This window comes from Leptopilina boulardi, unplaced genomic scaffold (genome assembly GCF_019393585.1).
Source record: "Leptopilina boulardi isolate dan_hultmark-lab unplaced genomic scaffold, ZJU_Lbou_2.1 LbouV2_352, whole genome shotgun sequence".
Classification (NCBI taxonomy): Eukaryota; Metazoa; Arthropoda; class Insecta; order Hymenoptera; family Figitidae; genus Leptopilina; species Leptopilina boulardi.
The window spans coordinates 1,645,180-1,666,663 of NW_026137921.1; the positions used below are offsets into that span (position 1 = coordinate 1,645,180).

A 21,484-nucleotide genomic window follows, 5' to 3' on the forward strand; every position below is an offset into this window, starting at 1 on the left:
TCAAATACTCCGCCTCGGTCGATGAGAGTGCAACGTTCTTTTGTTTTCGGGAACACCAGGACACTGCTCCGCCTGACACGATGAAAGAATATCCTGAGTAGGATTTTCGGTCCATTGGACAATTTCCCCAGTCAGCATCCGCATATCCAATGACTTCCTTGTTATTTCGCGTGTAGATCAGCTTCATATTTGCTGTTCCTTTTAGGTAGCGTAAAATTCGTTTGCCTGCCTCCCAATGATGTCGTCCATGATCATTGTTAAACTGGCTGAGAAGGTTCACGGCATGAGCGATGTCGGGACGAGTCCCGATTGCCAAGTAAGAAAGAGCTCCAATTAATTCCCTGAATGGAAGAGAAGTTGTCTTCTCGGATGGTGATGGTTTTTCCAGTTTAGTTCCACAGACAAGAGGAGTCTTTACCGGTTTGCATTCAGTCATGTTGAACTTGGATAATAATTCGTTTATGTATCCTGTCTGACATAACGTTACCTGGTCTTGCGATTGATGAATTTCAATTCCTAAGCAATAATTTGCGGCTCCTAGATCCCTGACATCAAAGTGAGATGAGAGATTTTTCTTGATTTTGTTCACTTTCGTTTCAGTTTTCGAGATGAGTAGGATGTCGTCCACGTAGACAAGTACATATATTGGATCGTCTTCATTTTCGTCAACGTAGAGACAAGTATCAGAGTTCGGTGGTTTTAGATCCATTGATCTTAGAATTTTATCTAATTTTGCGTGCCATCTGCGACCTGATTGTCGTAATCCATAAATAGATTTTCGGAGTTTGCATACTTTGTCTCCGGTTTTCAGATCGTTGAGCATTTTTCTGGCCTTTTTGAGAATACTTTCGTTCTTTTCGGTTTTGACAATTTCCTCGAGAGATTCCTTCAGCATTTCGGGTATTTTCATATACAGGAGAGTATCGATATCTCCGTTTAAGTATGCTGCAGTTATGTCCAGTTGATAAATTTTTAAGTTGAATTTGGCTGCGAGAGCTGTTAAGAGTCGAAACGATTCCAATCGTGCTACCGGGGCGAAAGTGTCAAAGAAATCAATTCCGGGTCTCTGGGAGAACCCTTGGGCTACCACCCTGGCTTTTCTCCTGCTAATGGTTTCATCCGGATTATATTTATTTCGCAGCACTGTTCTGCAACCGATGATTTTTTGATTGGATGGCCGATCGACGATTTCCCACGTGTTATTAGCTATTAAGACTTTGGTTTCTTCATGAATAGCTGTCATCCACTCTCCACGATCGGTTCCGGTGATCGCATCCTTCAGGGACACTTCTGATACATTTAGGGCAAAGTTGACGTCAAAGAATTCGTCATTACTATTGCTTGAACTATTGCTAAGAGTTTCAATTTCCACTGTATTTTCTGATCCACGGGAAGGTGATGAATTGTTCGTTAGGTCTTCGAGATCAATTCGATTGTCGAATCCGAGAAATGGTGATTCAGTGTCCGATAAATGTTCCGGTTCTCGTTGAAATCCGAGAAATGGTGATTCGGTGTCCGATAAATGTTCCGGTTCTCGTTGAAATCCGAGAAATGGTGATTCATCGTTTATTGAATTGTCCGGGTTTACTCGTTCTTCAAGATTGGGTGGGCGTTGCTCATCGACTATGGGTATTAAATTTCTATTGATGGGTTCAATTTCGACGATTTTTGGACTGTCAGTTGACTTGATATCGACTTTTGACTGTTCTATGAGATCTGCCCCCTTCAAAAGTGAAGAATTATCGTATTCTGGTTCAAAAGAATCGAGGAATTTTACATCTCTTGACAAAACGATTTTTCTCTGCTCCGGTATCCAAATACGGTATGCCTTCGATTGATCCGCATAGCCGACGAAGGTCCCCTTTATCCCTCTTGGATCGAACTTTCCTTTAGTGGGAATTTTGTCCAAGATAAACACTTTTTCGCCGAATGTTCGCAGGTTTGAGATATCGGGCTTTTTTCCTGTCCAACGTTGATATGGCGTTCCATCTTCGATCCCTTTTGTGATGCAACGATTTCGTATGTAGTTAGCGGTGGCAATTGCTTCTGCCCAAAAACTGAGAGATTTTCCCGACTGTAATAACATGCAACGAGCGGCCTCAACGAGCGTTCTATTCTTGCGTTCAGCAACGCCGTTTTGTTGCGGTGTATGCGGTACGGTAACGCGATGGTGGATTCCGAACTTTTTTAACATGACACTTAAACTTTGATTAATGTACTCGCGACCGTTGTCCGATTGAACGGCTTTGATTTTGTGTCCTGTTTGGTTTTCCGCCATATTTTTAAACTCTACAAATTTGTCGATAGCTTCGTTTTTCTTCCGGATAAAATACACTTGACACCACTTACTATAATCATCGATGAACGTTACGAAATAAAATTTCCCTCCGAGAGATTCATTTCTCATCGGCCCGCACAAATCGGTATGAATCAATTCCAAAGGTACTTTCGATGAATTTTTTCTTTTTGGAAACGGTGTACTTGTGAATTTTCCGGATAAACATGTTTCACATTTGCTCAAGTCGGTCGAAACGTCAAATTCGAAACCGGTCGCATGTTTGTTTTTGAGCATGTCGATCATGTCCTTTTTGTTTAAATGGCCGAGACGATCGTGCCATATTTCGGCGTTACTTTTCGTATTTATCGCGACACTCGCGATATTTATTTCGGTCGGTTCTTTACATAAGTAAAATAAATCTCCAAATCGGTTTGCTGTCAGTTTGATTACCCCCTTCGCGTCCGAAATAGTGCAACAATTTTTCTTGAAGTTGACTTCGTAGTCATTGTCGACGATTTTTGACACAGAGATCAAATTTGTTCTCAAGTCTGGCGCGTATAAAGTATTTTTTAGATTTACCGAGCTTTTCGAATTACTTACGTCGAATTTTGCGTTTCCTTTCGCGATTACCGGTGTCGTAGCACTACTCGCGAGTTTTACGTGTGATTCCGTTTTAACGATGTCGGTAAAAACACTTTTGTCGTGACTTAAATGAGAACTGCATCCGCTGTCGATGCACCACAGATCACTGGTATTTTGGGTTATATTCAGGGTAAAGAAACAGAGCGATGTTTCTGCTACACTCGCGGATTGGTTTTCATATTTTTGTTTATGTGTGCACTCACTTATTTTGTGTCCTTTTCGACCACAGAAATTGCACTTTCCATTAAACTTTGGGTTTTTATTCGAATTACGCGTTCCTTCGTTTAGATTCCCGGTGGTTCGCGGACCGAGGTTTCGAGTTCCGATGTTTCGCGTTTCGTCTTTCGTCTTGTACGAATTTCGCTTCGGATTTACGAACATGGCCGAATCGTCTTTATCTTCCTTTCGTTGTCTGGCGTTATATTCCTCCATGATTTTAATTTTGAGGCTGTCGGGATCTGGCAGCTTATCGCGGGATTCAATTGCGCAGCGGAAATTTTCGAAGCTGCTTGGAAGGCTGTATAATAATATAATGGATAGAAAATCTCCGTTTATCTCAATTTCCATAGATTGAAGCTTGTCAACTACATCGAAAAATTCGCCGAGGTGCTGCTTAGCGTCGTCTCCTTCCGCCATTTTATGTTGTATAAGTCGTTTGAGAAGAGTGGCTTTTCTGGCAGGCCCTTTTGACGCGTAGATTGTTTCAAGCTTGGTCCAAATTTGATGGGATGTGACGCATCCTTTTATTTGTTTTAGTTCTGGAGGATTGATACAGAGTATGAGGTCTGCTTTGGCCTTTTGGTCGGCTTTCAGCCATGCTTTGTGTGCGGCTTCACCGGCTTCTCGTCGTGCTTCATCTTCTGGAATTTCGGGTTGTGGTGTTTCTCCTGAGACGTAGGTCCATGTGTCATTTTTTATGAATAGAGCTTCAGCTTGTATCCTCCATGTGTCGTAATTATTACGCGATAACATTTCGATTCTGATGGGGTTCATGTTTCCACCTGCCGCCATTTTTAACCGATTTGAGGTTACACTTTAACACTTTTCGAATTAACTTATTTTCAGATAGAAACGACACTCCCGGAATTGTTTTTACATAACTCGAATTAAAGTATTGTTTTCGCGGGACCTGGGCCCATAACCTGATGGAAAAATAGTCGAGAGAATACCAAATACTATTGAGAATGATTTATTATAATATTCCAGAAAGCGTGGCTTTTACTACAAAGTACAAAAATGTAATGTGTGTGTGTATGTGTCGATTAAAGAGACATCTATGATTGATTGGCGCGAAAGAGACATAACTTTAAAAAACAGAATATGGTTTAAATTGAATATCTAACATATTTCTATTGACTTCATTTTATCCATTGTTAAAACTTTTATCTATAGTCATCATATCTCGTCTGTTAATTTGTTTTTTAACAATTTATTAAACTTTAAATTAATTATTATTGAAATTCTTTCTATTGTTTATCGACGAAATTATTTTGATGTTTTTCATTATATAAAGCTTTTTGTTAAAATTACTTTTAAATTTTTGAAAAAAAATACAAAATTTTTTGTTAAATTTGCTTTTCTTAAAAAATTAATATAATTCTAACTGTTTCTTGCGTGATTTAATATAGAAGAAATAATTCGATAACGTCACCTTTCTAAAAAAGCTTTATGTTTCCTTTTTGTTTCTTCACAACTTTTTTTGTTATTTTTGAAAAATGGAGATTTAAAATTGATTATGTATATAGAAATTATATTTTTACTGTCAATTATTAATGAAATTTATAATTAATATGCATTTATAAAAATAGAAACAATAGATATGATTTTTTTATTTTTCAGCATGTTTCTTCGATATTACCACCAAAAGTGTCCTTTGAAAATTGGATGAGCCGACATCTCCCTACAACTTCTGTGCATTCAACTGAAATTGGTTTTTCTCGTCGACGTATGAGAGAAACAGACAAGAATCAAGAGTGCGCAAAATTCGTCGATGACGGTGAAAAACAGGAATTTTTCAGTCCTGGCTATCCTGGAAAATATCCTGGAAAAATCAAATGTGTTCGAGTTATACAAGGTTAGTATCTAAATATTAATAAAAATTGAATAATTTTTAATAAAATAAATGATTTGTAAATATTTTGGATCGCTAATAACGAATTTGAAATCAGATTTTGAAAATGCAAAATATCGGATCCAATATAGTGGATTTTCTTTTAAGTTATTATTTTTTAGACGAATTTTCATTTTTCGCATTAACATTTAACATAATTTATTTTTAAACGAAATTTTTACTTTACAAAATTTTTAGATACAAATTTTTTCGTACCAATTTTTTTTATTTGACAGAATTTTTATTTTGCAGACTTTCTCTTTACCAACGTTTTATTTAAAAAAAATTCTAATTTAACCAAAAATTAATTTATCAGAATTCTCATTCAACAAAATTTGAAAGAATTTTTAAAACTCCAAAATTACAAATGGCTAGACAAATAATCTACCAATCAGAAATCAGCCAGAAAATTGTGATTGGTTAATTTTAAATATCGCGCCAAAATATTTCTGTCGATTATTTGTCAGCCATTTGCAATTTCGGACAAATGGAAATTCGGGTGTTTTAAGAATTCTATCAAATAACAATTTTTGCAAATAAAAATTCTTTTTAAATAAAGATTCAGGGAATAACAAATTCTTCTATTTAAAAAATTGAATTATTTAAAATTTTGTTGAAATTAAAATTCGGCTAAATTAATATTTGGTTAATTTACAATTTTTTTGATAAAAAAAAGTTGCTAAAGGAAAATTCTGTTAAATAAAAATTCGTTGAAAAAGAAATTCTGCTCAATAAGAATTCGTTGAAAAAGAAATTCTGTCAAATGTTAATTCGAAAAATGAAAATTTGTCTAAAAAGAAACAATTATATCGAATAAAATTCTTTGAAATGACAGTTTTAACTAATAATTTTTATGCGATATTCTTGCGTCCGAAAATTCGTTTTTTAAAATTTATTTTTGCTTGAAACTCATGACATTACTTGGAGTAACTAAATTCAATGTTAATATTAGAATTTCTAAATTCAGAATAATGATAACAAAATTTAAAAGTTTATAACTGAAAATACTATATTATAGCACAGGCCGACAAAATTTTGTTGACTAAAATGTTACAGCCGATTCTTATAGGATTTTTGCCGTAGAATCCGAATTTGACCTTGAAAATATCCAATTGGCTCTAGTTTTCGAGCAACAAGAGTTTTAAAGTGCCAAAAAGAGCGTTTTTGGCATTTTTTGCACAGCTGTAAAACAAAAAAATTAAAATGTTCTACATACGATGAAATGAAAGCTCAAACATTGCTTTTTAAGATCCAATATCAAAAAATTTTATATCAGATGATTTAAACACGAAAAGCTTGCAACGTAAGCTTGCAAAGCTTTGTACATTGCGCAGTAGAATTGTATTGCACTTAAGGCTGCGCAGGTTACAGTTTTATCTCACAGACATTGTCTTCAATGTACGTTTACAAAAAAAAATTTTTTTTCAAGATGCAAGCTTGCAGTGGTAAACTTCTGAAAGTTTACTTCGCAAGCTTTTTGGTTATTTTAGGTAGCTCGACATAATGATAAAGTTTTGCTGTCTTTTTTTATACTTTATTGTCATATTTCACTCACACTGTAAGTCAAAAACCTGTTCTAAGTTGTTTTAATTGTTCAAAACGAAGTTGTTTGATTTTTGATATTAAAAAGCAATTTTTAAACTTTCATTTCATCCTGTGTAGGGCATTTAATTCTCTCACGTTTTTGTTTCATAGCTGGGTAGCGATTATGTATTTTGATTTACCTTTGACGTCAAAGTCATTTTCATTTTGACTTCGTAGTTAAATGTCATTTTACATAGTTTTACGTAAAATGATTGTTTTGATTTGTCAAATTGTAATAACCACAATTTTGAAGTATAATTACTTTTTTCCCTTTATTAAAAATTTAAGAATAAAAATTTTATTTAGGAATTAAATGATGAAAAAGTGAAGTAAGTAATTTTAAAAAGATCAAGACAGCATTACAAGGATTTTTAAAAAAACTTTTCTAACTTTAACAAACTAAGTAAAAGTGAGAGGTTAAAAAAATTCTAATTTATGAAATATAATTAAAACATTAATATTATTTTATTTATTTATTCATTCACATATGTTAAGAGGAAAAATTGAAAGAATTATTTAAATATTACTATTTATATATAATTAATTACAGTTTAAATAAACGTAATCGTTAATTTTTATTTACACAAATATAAATAACAGTCTCGTTACTGAATTTATGTTTAGGAATTAATTGCAATTACATTATGCCAAAAAATTGAGTATTTTTAATAATAATTTATGTTGAGCATTTTCTATTTTAAATTACATCAATAAATTATGTACAAAATGTCAATTTGCTCAAAACAGTAGGAAACTAATTTAAGTTAAAATTATTTTAGGAAAAAAATATTTCATCGGTCAAATGTAAGTAATTTTTTATGTTTTGAATTATCTTTTAAACGACATAATTTCTTCTTTAGTTTTTGATTTTTTTGTTTATTTTTTTCTGACTACATTTATAAAAATGAAAGTAAGGCATTATTCAAAACAATTATAACATATCCCTGGTTTCAACATTAAAAAATACTTACCGTTGACAGATGAAATAATTTTTTATTAAATAATTTTAACCTAATTATTAATCTTTTAAAAATTCCTTAATTATGCCGCTTTTTTAACTGTTTAAAATTACTTACTTTACTTTTTTATAATTTAATTCCCAAATAAATTGTGGATATTACAATTTGACAAATCAATACAATCATTTTACGTAAAACTACGAAAAATTATATTTGACTACGAAGTCAAAATGAAAATGACTTTGACGTCAATGTTAAATCAAAATACATAATCACTACCCTGTGCAAAAAAAGGCCAAAAACGCGTTTTTTTGCACCTTAAAACTCTCGTTGCTCGAAAACTAGAGCCAATTGGATATTTTCAAGGTCAGATTCGGATTCTACGGCAAAAATCCTATAAAAATCGGCTGTAACATTTTAGTCAACATGAAGTTGATAAAATTTTGTCGGCCTTTGTAATTTATAGAAAAAATCTTATAATTTTTTTTTATCGACGCGTTAAAAGATTATTAAAAAAAATTTAGTTTTCTCTTTATATATATTGTACTTTTCGATGTTAGAAATCCTTCTCTGCTTTATTATATAATGTTTTATTCAAAAAGTCGCTTATTTCTCTCTGACTCTCTGTGTGAATTAACTTTTACGTACCAAAGGTAAAACTATTGAAACTCAGATTCATCATCACTTGTTTCGAACTTTGAAGGAACACTCTCTCTCTCTCTCTCTCTCTCTCTCTCTCTCTCTCTCTCTCTCTCTCATTCTGCTTGAACTCAAGACTAAACTCTCTTGAAACCGGAAGTACTTTCTACTGGTAGAAGTAGCGTTGAAACAATTTATAGGGATGTATTAAAATTTCTAACTTCGATGAAATATGAACGAGCTTATAATTGACTGGGAAAATGTAATTATATCAAATTTAATTGTACCTACTACAAGGGATAAAATGCCAAATTCATTTCATAATAATACTTGTACAACTTTTACAATAAAATTCAACAATTTTAAATGATCCAATATTTCTTTTCAATAATTAATTAACAATGCATAATAAATTGAAAACAATTTTAACTTTATAAAGTATATTTTAAAAGGACTGCTCAATAAAATTGGCAATATTCGTTTTGATTTTTTTTTTCTTTAATAAAAATTCATTTTTATATTTCATTGAGTGATTTGATTTAATTTCAAAAGAATATTTAATATGAAAAATGGCAATTTTTTTTTGTGCTTTTTATTTTTTGTTCCACTTACATTGAGATTCATTTTATTGAATAAAAATTATTTTTTACAAGATCAGGGAGATTGTAAATTTTTTATTTTTTTTTTTTTCAACAAAAATTCATTTACATTCCATTCACTGATTTGACCTATATTATCGAAATAATATTTAAATTGACAAAATTAAATTTTTTTTATTCAAAATAATTGCCTTTTATTTTTCGTTTAATCGAGATTTTTTTTTTTCAAAATTCAAAAATCTAGGAAAATAATTAATTTTTTTGAAAATTTATTTATTTTGCAAATTTCAAAATATGTAAATAAAATAAATATGATATTTATTTGTAATAATAATGGTTTTTTCTTTAATGCTTTCAAAACGAATCAATATATCGAAGTATTTATGAAAAAAGAGCTTGAAAAAAATGCAAAGCATTTACCGTTGTCGGTTCAGTGGTTCGTAAAGAGTTCATTGAATAATATTCCTTATAGAACCCACAAAAACTCTAAAGTTACCTTAAACTAAGTTGGAACTCCCGAGCGCTTCATGTTTTATGATAAAACATTTCAATACTGAAATGGCCAGAGAGACAGAAAAAAAAGGATAAATGAATTATCTCCAACTCGAAGGATACTTTGGCTTTAGCAGGGTTATAAATTTTTTTACTAATACACAATTCTAGTAATGAAAGTTAAAAAAGTAAATCATAAGGTCAACGATTTTCTGCAGTTAAGTCAAAATGCTTTTTTTACCCCACCTTTATCCATATATCTTCCGATTTTATTAAAAAAAAAAAAAAGAAGTACAAAAGTTTTTTCTTAAGTAGAGAATAAAGACGATAAAAAAGTCAATAACTAAAGTTATAATTAAAATATTTATTCTGATATTAAATTTCCTTTTTTTTTTAATTTTCTGTATTAAACTATAAATTCAGTAAAATGAGAAATATATATATAATTTTTAAAAAGTATATTGTAATAGAATTTGCAGAGAGTGCTGATATATTAATCAAAGTGCAGCAATTTATTTCTATCGAATCATTACACCATCTGATTTCTTAGTGATTACCTTTTTACTAACGCTATTGGGTCAATGTAGTTGCCACCTTTTTACTTCGGACCACTCTTTCTTTTCTTTTTTTTTTTCTCTCTCCTTATGCGGCTCTCGTTATCGCTTTGAAAAAAGAAATAAAACTGAACGAACAGAAACTGATGTAGTAAGTTGGATGGTGGAAAAAAAAATGAGAGTAAAAGGAGGAAAAGAAATTACGTTTAAAAGGAAAATCATTAAAAAAAAAAATAAAATCAGATATGAAACTTTGTCATTAGTGACAGTCGATAATTTTTTAAAAAAAAGAATGTATAAAAATAATATTCTATGGTCTAGACAATTGAGTGTGTTTATTGTTTCATAAAATTTGGTTTAAAAAAGTAATAATAAAAAAAGAAATTAAATTATAAATATTTAAGGGGTGGCTAAAACTTCAACCCATCGAAATTAATGTTGTTAAGAGGTGTCAATTTTTTTTCTGACTTTATTTGGGATCTAAAATTATTATGTATTATTAAAATTTTTAAAAAAATATCTTGATCACTTTAGAAATTTTATTTTTTGAAAATATTAAAATTTTTTAAAATCCATACAATTGATTTTTCAAAATCAGGAAAAAAGACAAAAAATTTCTATAAAAATTAATAAAAATTGTGGAAGAATTTTAATTTTTAGAACTTAATTGTTCTTGTTTAGGGTTAACAATTTTTTTTACATTTTTTTAGAATCTGAAATCATATTCCACTATGAAAAATAAGAAAAAAATTATTTTTAACAATTTTACAATTTTTTTTTTTTGTATTTTTCAAAAATTTTATTGTTTGAAAAAATTGAAATTTTTCAAAATCCATACGATTGATTGTTCAGAATCATAATAATAGAAATTGCGTCAGAATTTTTAATTTTTATTGTTTGAAAATTTCAAGTTTTATTTAAAAAATTATTACTGAATTTAATAGTTCTTTTAATCTGCTTCTTCTTTCTTTTTTAATTTTTTTTTTATAAAATATATTATTGTTTTAAATACTCGCAATATAGTCACAAAAAATATTGACAACCTTAAATCAGCATTAATTTCAATAGATTGAAATTTCACCGGTTTCTCCCTTGAAACGATAAAATTATCAATCATTCCGAGTCATATGAGAAAAAAATTAAAACTAAAGTTTTTATTATATATAAACTTGTTAAAAAAATAATAGGAAACATTAGAATACAAAATAATATAAATAAATATTAAAATAAAAAAACTATTTAACTAATTAAATAATTAAATTTTAATTAATTTTTTAAAACTAATTTTTAACTAAATTTAAATAATTAAATAAAAATTAAATCAAAAAAATAAAATACGAAACAAAAAAACTGAATACAAATAAATACAAAATAACACAATTTTTTTCAATTTAAAAAATATATTTACCAATAACATTTTTGAAAAAAGTTTGTCAATATAACTAAAAGAAAATTATTTTCTCAGTAGAATAATAATGTTATAAAATAAAAAAAAAATAATAATAATAATAACGCTAAAATAAACAATAATTAATTTTTCTTAGTAATAATGGACATTTTCTCATATTTTTGTTAATTTTTCAATTTTTTTTGTACACCTAATTAAATTTCATTTTCAACTGTATAACGTACATGATTCTTTAAGATTATAAAATAACTTTTATGTAAAAATAATCTCAATAGTTTCATTTAAGAATTTTGGTTTCGGTCCATTAGACCCCAGTGTAGTAAATACGTGGTTCTAAAGAAGTGTGACAAGTAATGGTTTATTTTTAATTAATAACAGTTATAAAAAAATGTTTATACTTTTCCTATATAATTTAACTTAATTGCTGAACATGAATCTGGTGTAAAAAAAAAAATGTTTATAGACTAAATTTAAAACATTTTTTTTTTTTTTAGTAAATTACAACTTACAATTAGTGTGGGAAATATTGAAGAATTACTTCAAACTTCTTGGTAGCGATTATGTATTTTGATTTAACTTTGACGTCAAAGTCATTTTTATTTTGACTTCGTAGTCAAATGTCATTTTTCGTAGTTTTACTTAAAATGATTGTTTTGATTTGTCAAATTGTAATATCCACAATTTATTTAGGAATTAAATTATAAAAAAGTAAAGTAAGTCATTTTAAACAGTAAAAAAAGCGGTATAATTAAGGAATTTTTAAAAGATTAATAATTAGGTTAAAATTATTTAATAAAAAATTATTTCATCTGTCAACGGTAAGTATTTTTTAATGTTGAAACCAGGGATATGTTATAATTGTTTTGAATAATGCCTTACTTTCATTTTTATAAATGTAGTCAGAATAAAATAAACAAAAAAATCAAAAACTAAAGAAGAAATTATGTCGTTTAAAAGATAATTCAAAACATAAAAAATTACTTACATTTGACCGATGAAATATTTTTTTCCTAAAATAATTTTAACTTAAATTAGTTTCCTACTGTTTTGAGCAAATTGACCTTTTGTACATAATTTATTGATGTAATTTAAAATAGAAAATGCTCAACATAAATTATTATTAAAAATACTCAATTTTTTGGCATAATGTAATTGCAATTAATTCCTAAACATAAATTCAGTAACGAGACTGTTATTTATATTTGTGTAAATAAAAATTAACGATTAATTTTATTTAAACTGTAATTAATTATATATATAAATAGTGATATTTAAATAATTCTTTCAATTTTTCCTCTTAACATATGTGAATGAATAAATAAATAAAATAATATTAATGTTTTAATTATATTTCATAAATTAAAATTTTTTTAACCTCTTACTTTTACTTAGTTTATTAAAGTTAGAAAAGTTTTTTTAAAAATCCTTGTAATGCTGTCTTGATCTTTTTAAAATTACTTACTTCACTTTTTCATCATTTAATTCCTAAATAAAATTTTTATTCTTAAATTTTTAATAAAGGGAAAAAAGTAATTATACTTCAAAATTGTGGTTATTACAATTTGACAAATCAAAACAATCATTTTACGTAAAACTATGTAAAATGACATTTGACTACGAAGTCAAAATGAAAATGACTTTGACATCAAATTGAAAATGAGTTTGACGTCAAAGGTAAATCAAAATACATAATCGCTACCCTTGTTCGGGTATTTTTTGAGTAACTAATGTTAATTAAATAATCTGAACTTATTGTTAGTTTTTAAAAATTCAAAAATTTATCGTGTTTGTTTGAAAGTTTTCACTCTGTTTTTTTATGTTTACTGGCTACAAATCTGACATTAAAGTTTATAAATTCAATTTTATTTTTTTAAATTTAACATTTCTATTTTGTATAAAATAATTTATAGATTATTTAGCAGTTTTTTAATATGAGCGACAAGTAATAAACGGCGGTATATATATATATTTATATATGTTAATTTCCAGTTAAATAAAAATTGAAATGAAAATCAATTTTAACCTGGCACAGACAGATTTAAAGCCACCTCTTGGACTTAAATTTCATAAAATTCAATGCTGTTGTTGGTTGATTGAAGGTCGACAGTTTTAAATTTGAAAATATATAAAATAAATTAAATAAAATTTAGAGAGCAAGGAAAAAATAACAGAGCGGGTAAAATGGATGAAATCATGAACAATAAAGCGTATATTTATATAAAAGAAGTAAATTAATTTTTTTAATAGTGATTTATTATTAAATAAATTGAACAGTATTAAAAAAGGTTACATATTAAAATGAAACGCAAAAAATATTAAAAGAATTATTATTTTTATATTTTTATAGAAATTGTAGGGGTTCCATTTTTTTTTTAGAAATTAATAATACGTAGATAGATTCTTGAAAAATTCCTAATGGAAATTGAGATTTGAATTTTTTTTCAAATAATGAAAAAATCATTTTTTAATTATGTATGAAAGAACGTTTTAATTTAAAAGCCCTTACATTATCATAATAATATTTCTTAATTTTATTATTATTAAACTTTATTAGTTATTTGAGATTAATTAATTTATATATTAAAACTTATTACAAGTTATTAATTAATATTTATGGATTACTTAAAAAAATTGTATTTAATTATTTCATTAAAAAATATTTACTAACATTTACAAAATTAAATTTTATGACTGCAGTAAAACGTACAAAATGTTTTAAAACTATACAATTTTATTTTGGTCAGCACCTAAATAATAATTTTGAATCAAATTAATTGATTTACTATTGCTATATATACGTATATTTAAAAAATGATAAATTAATAAACATTTATTACAATTTATTAATTTAAAATTATTAGTTTATTAAAAATTTATTAATTTATTAGATTCAAAAAAAAAAATAATTTTTTTTATTAAATTTTAAATAAATAAATTATACAAAAGTCATCTTTCGGAAATTTAGAACAAATCATAACACATTGAAACAGTATCTATGGAGTATTTAGAATCTACAATGCGAATATATTTTTAATAGCATAATTTGATTACAAAATTATAAAGTTCATTTTGTTCTTATTACACTGAATAGTATTTCAATATTCTGCAAAACTTTAAGTTTTGTTTTTAACTTTTTTGTTTTGTTCAAAGTTTCTCATTTAAAAGTTAATTTCAATTCCTTTTCTCGGATATACACAATTGGTGCAACTTTCATTAATGTAAAGCTATACAAATGAGACATATCATTACTTACATTATTATCCCAAGAAGCACGTAATATAACCTCAATATCAAGATAATATTACATGTAAGATTCGTAATATAACGTTGTAATATTACAGTAATCTTACAGTGATATTAAAATGTCCGCCTTAAGGTAATATTAAGGTAATAATACAGTAATATTGCAGTAATATTATACCGTAATATTAAGGTAATATTACAAGAGAATATTACAGTAATATTATGGGAACATTTCTTTACGAAAAAAATCTACCCATCCAGGGAATCGAACCCCGAACTCAAAGCACACGAGTCCAGAGTTTTACCAACAAGCCAAATTGACTTATAATATATATTTACGTTTTTTATGCTTTATGAATAACTCAAATCAGTCTGTAATATTACTGTAATATTACAGTAATATTCCCGGTAATATTACCTTGAGGCGGACATTTTAAGATCACTGTAAGATTACTGTAATATTACAGCGTTATATTACGAATCTCACGTGTAATATTACCTTGATATTGAGGATATATTACGTGCTTCTTGGGATTGAATTATACTGTTAGAAATGTTGTTTTGTCGTTTTGTAAAAAAAGAAGTTCTAAAAAAATATTATAGTTATTTTTTAGAAGAAGTTAAAAAAAAGAAGTTCTAAAAAAATATTATAGTTATTATAGTTATTTTTTATTTAACCAGAAGTAGAAGTTTTCAAGTGCTTTGAAAAAAAATTTCCACCTTAATTTAAAAATTTATCTACTAAAGAATATCGATGTTAATTAAAGTATTTTTAATTAAAATATTTTTAATGGTATAAAAGATATATATCTCTCTCTATATTATAAAAAGATTTCGCCGTTGTCTCCAGTATGGGTCATTCTATGTCAAGTGTACCCAACCCATGTTTTTGAAAATGTTAGGTTAGGTTGGTTACACTTGATATGAAATGACTACCTACCTTAGTATAGTTTAATTCTGATTTTAACATCAAACTCACAGGGAAATTAACGTGGAACGAATCATATATCTTCCTATATTAGTATTAAAACGAACATAACCTCAAAATTCAAAGACCTAGGTCTTCAGGATTCAAGATCATGGATCTATAACATAACATAATTATAACATATCATTCAAGGGCATAGGATTCCGGGATTCAAGGTCAGGGATCAAACATAACCTCAAAATTCTAGGGCATAGGCATGGAGTAGTATATAAGGAGACCGAACGACGTACATTGAAAGCGGACCAAATTTTGGTAAGTGTCATGAAAATACGTAATGGAACACAAGCGCTCTCGTGGAAAGTATGTAAACAGTGGAAAAAATTAGAAGTACGTTGAACATAACCCAAAAATACATTGCTCCTTATTTTTAAAACCTTTAAAATGGCTGACTGTCCAGCTGAGTTTAACACAATCAGTGGCGCTAGTGTTCCATTACGTATTTTCATAACACTAAGCGGTTACCAAAATTTGGTTCACTTTTAACGCAGATTTAACATGGTCGTTCGTATACTACTCCATGGGCATATAGGTTTCCAGGATTCAAGGCCTTAGTTAAAAAATAACCTCAAAATTCAAGGACATAGATCAACGGACCGTTGGGTTTGAGGTTATGTCCAACAAACATAACTTTAAATTATGCCCGTGAAGTTAGCACCACAACTTAATGAAAATCAATTTTTTTTTATTTTAAACGTTTGTTGGTCGTTTGATAGTGTTTGATAGTTGATATTTAACGTTTGATAGTAATAATTAGAAAAAATAAACATAAATCAAATTTTGGTGTGCTATTTTCACAGTGCACCCCAAATTCAAAAAAATACTAATTTTTCATTTGTAAACGTTTGTTGGTTGTTTGATAGAGATTGATAGTCAATTCTGAACGTTTGATAGTTGAAATAATAATAAATATAAACATTATCAAAAACATCTATCCATGTCGCATCCCTCCATATGCGCATGCGCAAAACATACTTTCGCGGCATTTTCAAAAAACAGAAACAAATTTTCATCTTCGATTTTAGAAACAAAATGTAATACTTCAAATTTTTATTCATATATCATACAATTAAATACTCTCCTTTCAAAAATTGAACAAATTGAATAATTGTCAAATTTTAATTCCAATCGTTTGTAGGCAGTTTAATATTGATTAATGGTAGACTAATATCGTTTGATAGTGATTGATAGTTCATTATTTTCGTTTGATAGAGATTTAAAATTGACTAAAATCATTTGATAGTAATTGATAGTTGATTATTTTCCTTTGATAGTGATTTATAATTGATAATTATAGTTCAATAGAGATTTATAATTGACTAAAATCGTTTGATAGTGATTGATAGTTGATTCTTATTGTTTGATAGCGACTAAAATCGTTTGATAGTGATTGATAGTTAATTATTATCGTTTGATAGTGAATAATAATTGGCTGAAATCGTTTGATAGTTAATTATTATTGGCTAATATCTTTTGATAGTGATTTACAGTTGGCATAAATCGTTTGATAGTGAATAATAATTGGCTGAAATCGTTTGATAGTTAATTATTATTGGCTAATATCGTTTGATAGTGATTTATAGTTAATTATTGTCGTTTAATAGTGACTTATAATTGACTAAAATCGTTTGATAGTGAATAATAATTGGCTGAAATCGTTTGATAGTGATTGATAGTTGGCTAACATCGTTTGATAGTGATTGATAGTTGATTATTTTCCTTTGATAGTGATTTATAATTGACTAAAATCGTTTGATATCGATTGATAGTTGATTATTATCGTTTGATAGTGATCTATAATTGACTAAAATCGTTTGTTAGTGAATAATAATTGGCTGAAATCGTTTGATAGTTAATTATTATTGGCTAATATCGTTTGATAGTGATTTATAGTTAATTATTGTCGTTTAATAGTGACTTATAATTGACTAAAATCGTTTGATAGTGAATAATAATTGGCTGAAATCGTTTGATAGTGATTGATAGTTGGCTAAAATCGTTTGATATCGATTGATAGTTGATTATTCTCGTTTGATAGTGATCTATAATTGACTAGAATCGTTTGTTAGTGAATAATAATTGGCTGAAATCGTTTGATAGTTAATTATTATTGGCTAATACACGGAGAGAAATTTATGCTACTGGGTAACATAATGATGTTAAAGGCAACCATATTTAGTGCTAAATATACAGACAGCGATATAGATTGTAGTATTTACTATCAGATGATTATAGAAATTTGATTGTACAATTTACAATCTTTGATGTTAAAAATTTTATACGATCTCTTTACGTTCTCCAGTGGCAAATATACACGAACCTAACCTCGCTTTTTTGTAAACTTAAATAATTTCATTTTATTTTAATAAGACATTTCGATAAGAATTTAAACTTTAAACTTTTTACATAAAAAAGAGTATGTCTATTTTTTCATTCCGTCTATAAAAAGGACTTGCTTAAACATAAATATATTTATCAAACGGTACATTTTTTTCACAGAGTCAATTGAATTTGTATTATTTTACTAATTTTTAAGTTTAAAAAAAGTAAGAAAAAATATGAAAAAGTTTTTTTTCCAAAAAAAAATTTCAATAAACACATGTACATTTATACAGACGAAAAAAAACTTACTTGATTTTTGTAATCTTGAAATTTTTTAAAAAATTTTAAGCGAGGTTCTGGTTTTGGTATAATGAGTGATATTGTATCATTGTCCAGTAAGTAAAACGATTCTTCATCAATTTCACCGTCTAAACAACGCAAAATTGTTTTGAGGTTATAAACACGTTCACACTTCAGTCTTCGCTAATTCAATCAAAATAATAAACCTACCTCCAAAAGATGGAATCAAAGATTCCATATTCCACGACATTAATAAATTTTTAACAAACTCGTCCATTTTTTTATTCACAACTTTTTTCACTATATATAAACACGTGCGTGAAAACACAAGGACCGCAATTGAATAGGCGAAGTATACACCACAATCAGCGCATGCGCTCACATTTAATTTTTACAATATTTGATAGTAGTGACTACAATCCAAAAGCTAACATATTTTACGTCTTTGGGTAACATCTTGGATAGTAAAATGTTGATAGTAGATTCTTGTCAGTAACACAATGATAGTACCTTGTACAATGTTTCTTTTTACTATCAAATTCTTACTATCCATTTCTCTCAGTGTATCGTTTGATAGTGATTTATAGTTAATTATTGTCGTTTAATAGTGACTTATAATTGACTAAAATCGTTTGATAGTGAATAATAATTGGCTGAAATCGTTTGATAGTGATTTATAATTGACTAAAATCATTTGATAGTGAATAATAATTGGCTGAAATCGTTTGATAGTGATTGATAGTTGGCTAAAATCGTTTGATATCGATTGATAGTTGATTATTCTCGTTTGATAGTGATCTATAATTGACTAGAATCGTTTGTTAGTGAATAATAATTGGCTGAAATCGTTTGATAGTTAATTATTATTGGCTAATATCGTTTGATAGTGATGGATAGTTGATTATTATCGTTTGATAGTGATTTACAATTGACTAAAATCGTTTGATAGTGATTGATAGTTGATTATTATTGATTGATAATGATTTATAATTAATTATTATAGTTTGATAGTGATTTACAATTTACTTAAATCGTTTGATAGTGATTAATAGTTAATTATTTTCGTTTGAATGTGATATACAATAGACTAGAATCGTTTGATAATGATTGATAGTTGATTTTTACCGCTTGATAGTGATGTATAATTGACTAGAATAGTTTGATAGTCTTTGATAGTTAAGATTCAAGGTTTGATAGAAATAATTAGTAAAAATATTTTACACACAAAAATTGTGTGTCATTTTCACAAAGCACCCCAATTTCAATAAATTATTGATTTTCCTTTTACAATCGTTTGTTAGACGATTGATAGCAATTGATAGTATATTTTAAACGTTTGATAGTCCAAATTAAATTAGATATTAAGGTACGCTCTCACCTTTTGCTTGCATGCACGCATGCAGAAGTTGTTAATTATAGATCACTATCAAACAATAATAATCAACTATCAATCGATATCAAAAGATTTTAGCCAACTATCAATCACTATCAAACGATTTCAGCCAATTATTATTCACTATCAAATGATTTTAGTCAATTATAAATCACTATCAAACGATTTCAGCCAATTATTATTCACTATCAAACGATTTTAGTCAATTATAAGTCACTATTAAACGACAATAATTAACTATAAATCACTATCAAACGATATTAGCCAATAATAATTAACTATCAAACGATTTCAGCCAATTATTATTCACTAACAAACGATTTTAGTCAATTATAGATCACTATCAAACGATAATAATCAACTATCAATCGATATCAAACGATTTTAGTCAATTATAAATCACTATCAAAGGAAAATAATCAACTATCAATCACTATCAAACGATGTTAGCCAACTATCAATCACTATCAAACGATTTCAGCCAATTATTATTCACTATCAAACGATTTTAGTCAATTATAAGTCACTATTAAACGACAATAATTAACTATAAATCACTATCAAACGATATTAGCCAATAATAATTAACTATCAAACGATTTCAGCCAATTATTATTCACTAACAAACGATTTTAGTCAATTATAGATCACTATCAAACGATAATAATCAACTATCAATCGATATCAAACGATTTTAGTCAATTATAAATCACTATCAAAGGAAAATAATCAACTATCAATCACTATCAAACGATGTTAGCCAACTATCAATCACTATCAAACGATTTCAGCCAATTATTATTCACTATCAAACGATTTTAGTCAATTATAAGTCACTATTAAACGACAATAATTAACTATAAATCACTATCAAACGATATTAGCCAATAATAATTAACTATCAAACGATTTCAGCCAATTATTATTCACTATCAAACGATAATAATTAACTATCAATCACTATCAAACGATTTTAGTCGCTATCAAACAATAAGAATCAACTATCAATCACTATCAAACGATTTTAGTCAATTATAAATCTCTATTGAACTATAATTATCAATTATAAATCACTATCAAAGGAAAATAATCAACTATCAATTACTATCAAATGATTTTAGTCAATTTTAAATCTCTATCAAACGAAAATAATGAACTATCAATCACTATCAAACGATATTAGTCTACCATTAATCAATATTAAACTGCCTACAAACGATTGGAATTAAAATTTGACAATTATTCAATTTGTTCAATTTTTGAAAGGAGAGTATTTAATTGTATGATATATGAATAAAAATTTGAAGTATTACATTTTGTTTCTAAAATCGAAGATGAAAATTTGTTTCTGTTTTTTGAAAATGCCGCGAAAGTATGTTTTGCGCATGCGCATATGGAGGGATGCGACATGGATAGATGTTTTTGATAATGTTTATATTTATTATTATTTCAACTATCAAACGTTCAGAATTGACTATCAATCTCTATCAAACAACCAACAAACGTTTACAAATGAAAAATTAGTATTTTTTTGAATTTGGGGTGCACTGTGAAAATAGCACACCAAAATTTGATTTATGTTTATTTTTTCTAATTATTACTATCAAACGTTAAATATCAACTATCAAACACTATCAAACGACCAACAAACGTTTAAAATAAAAAAAAATTGATTTTCATTAAGTTGTGGTGCTAACTTCACGGGCATCTTTAAATTCTCTTAACCAAAAAACGAACATAACCTCAAAATTTAGATAAAATTTTAATAATTTTAATACTTGCAAGCCTTTAAAAAACTAATCATTAAAGTGGAAAATAATGGGGGTTAACGCGCGAAAAGTTGGCGATCCAAAAAATATAAAAGTCCAATTCTTAGGGATAATAAGTAAATAATAAATTATATGTGAATAATAATAAAAATAATATTATTATGTGTAAATAATATTTGTTTATAAATTTCTTTTAATAGTTTATTC

At 27.6% G+C, this 21,484-nt stretch overlaps 1 protein-coding gene across 1 annotated transcript in view; it reads left to right on the forward strand.

Annotated features, from left to right (window-relative positions):
- LOC127286283 (uncharacterized) overlaps positions 1-21,484 on the forward strand; it is a 266,689-nt gene that overhangs the window by 137,465 nt on the left and 107,740 nt on the right. Inside the window, exon 3 of the mRNA XM_051312661.1 lies at positions 4,760-4,994. Within this exon, the coding sequence (XP_051168618.1) occupies positions 4,760-4,994 (235 nt within the window). The remainder of the gene's footprint in view (positions 1-4,759; positions 4,995-21,484) is intronic.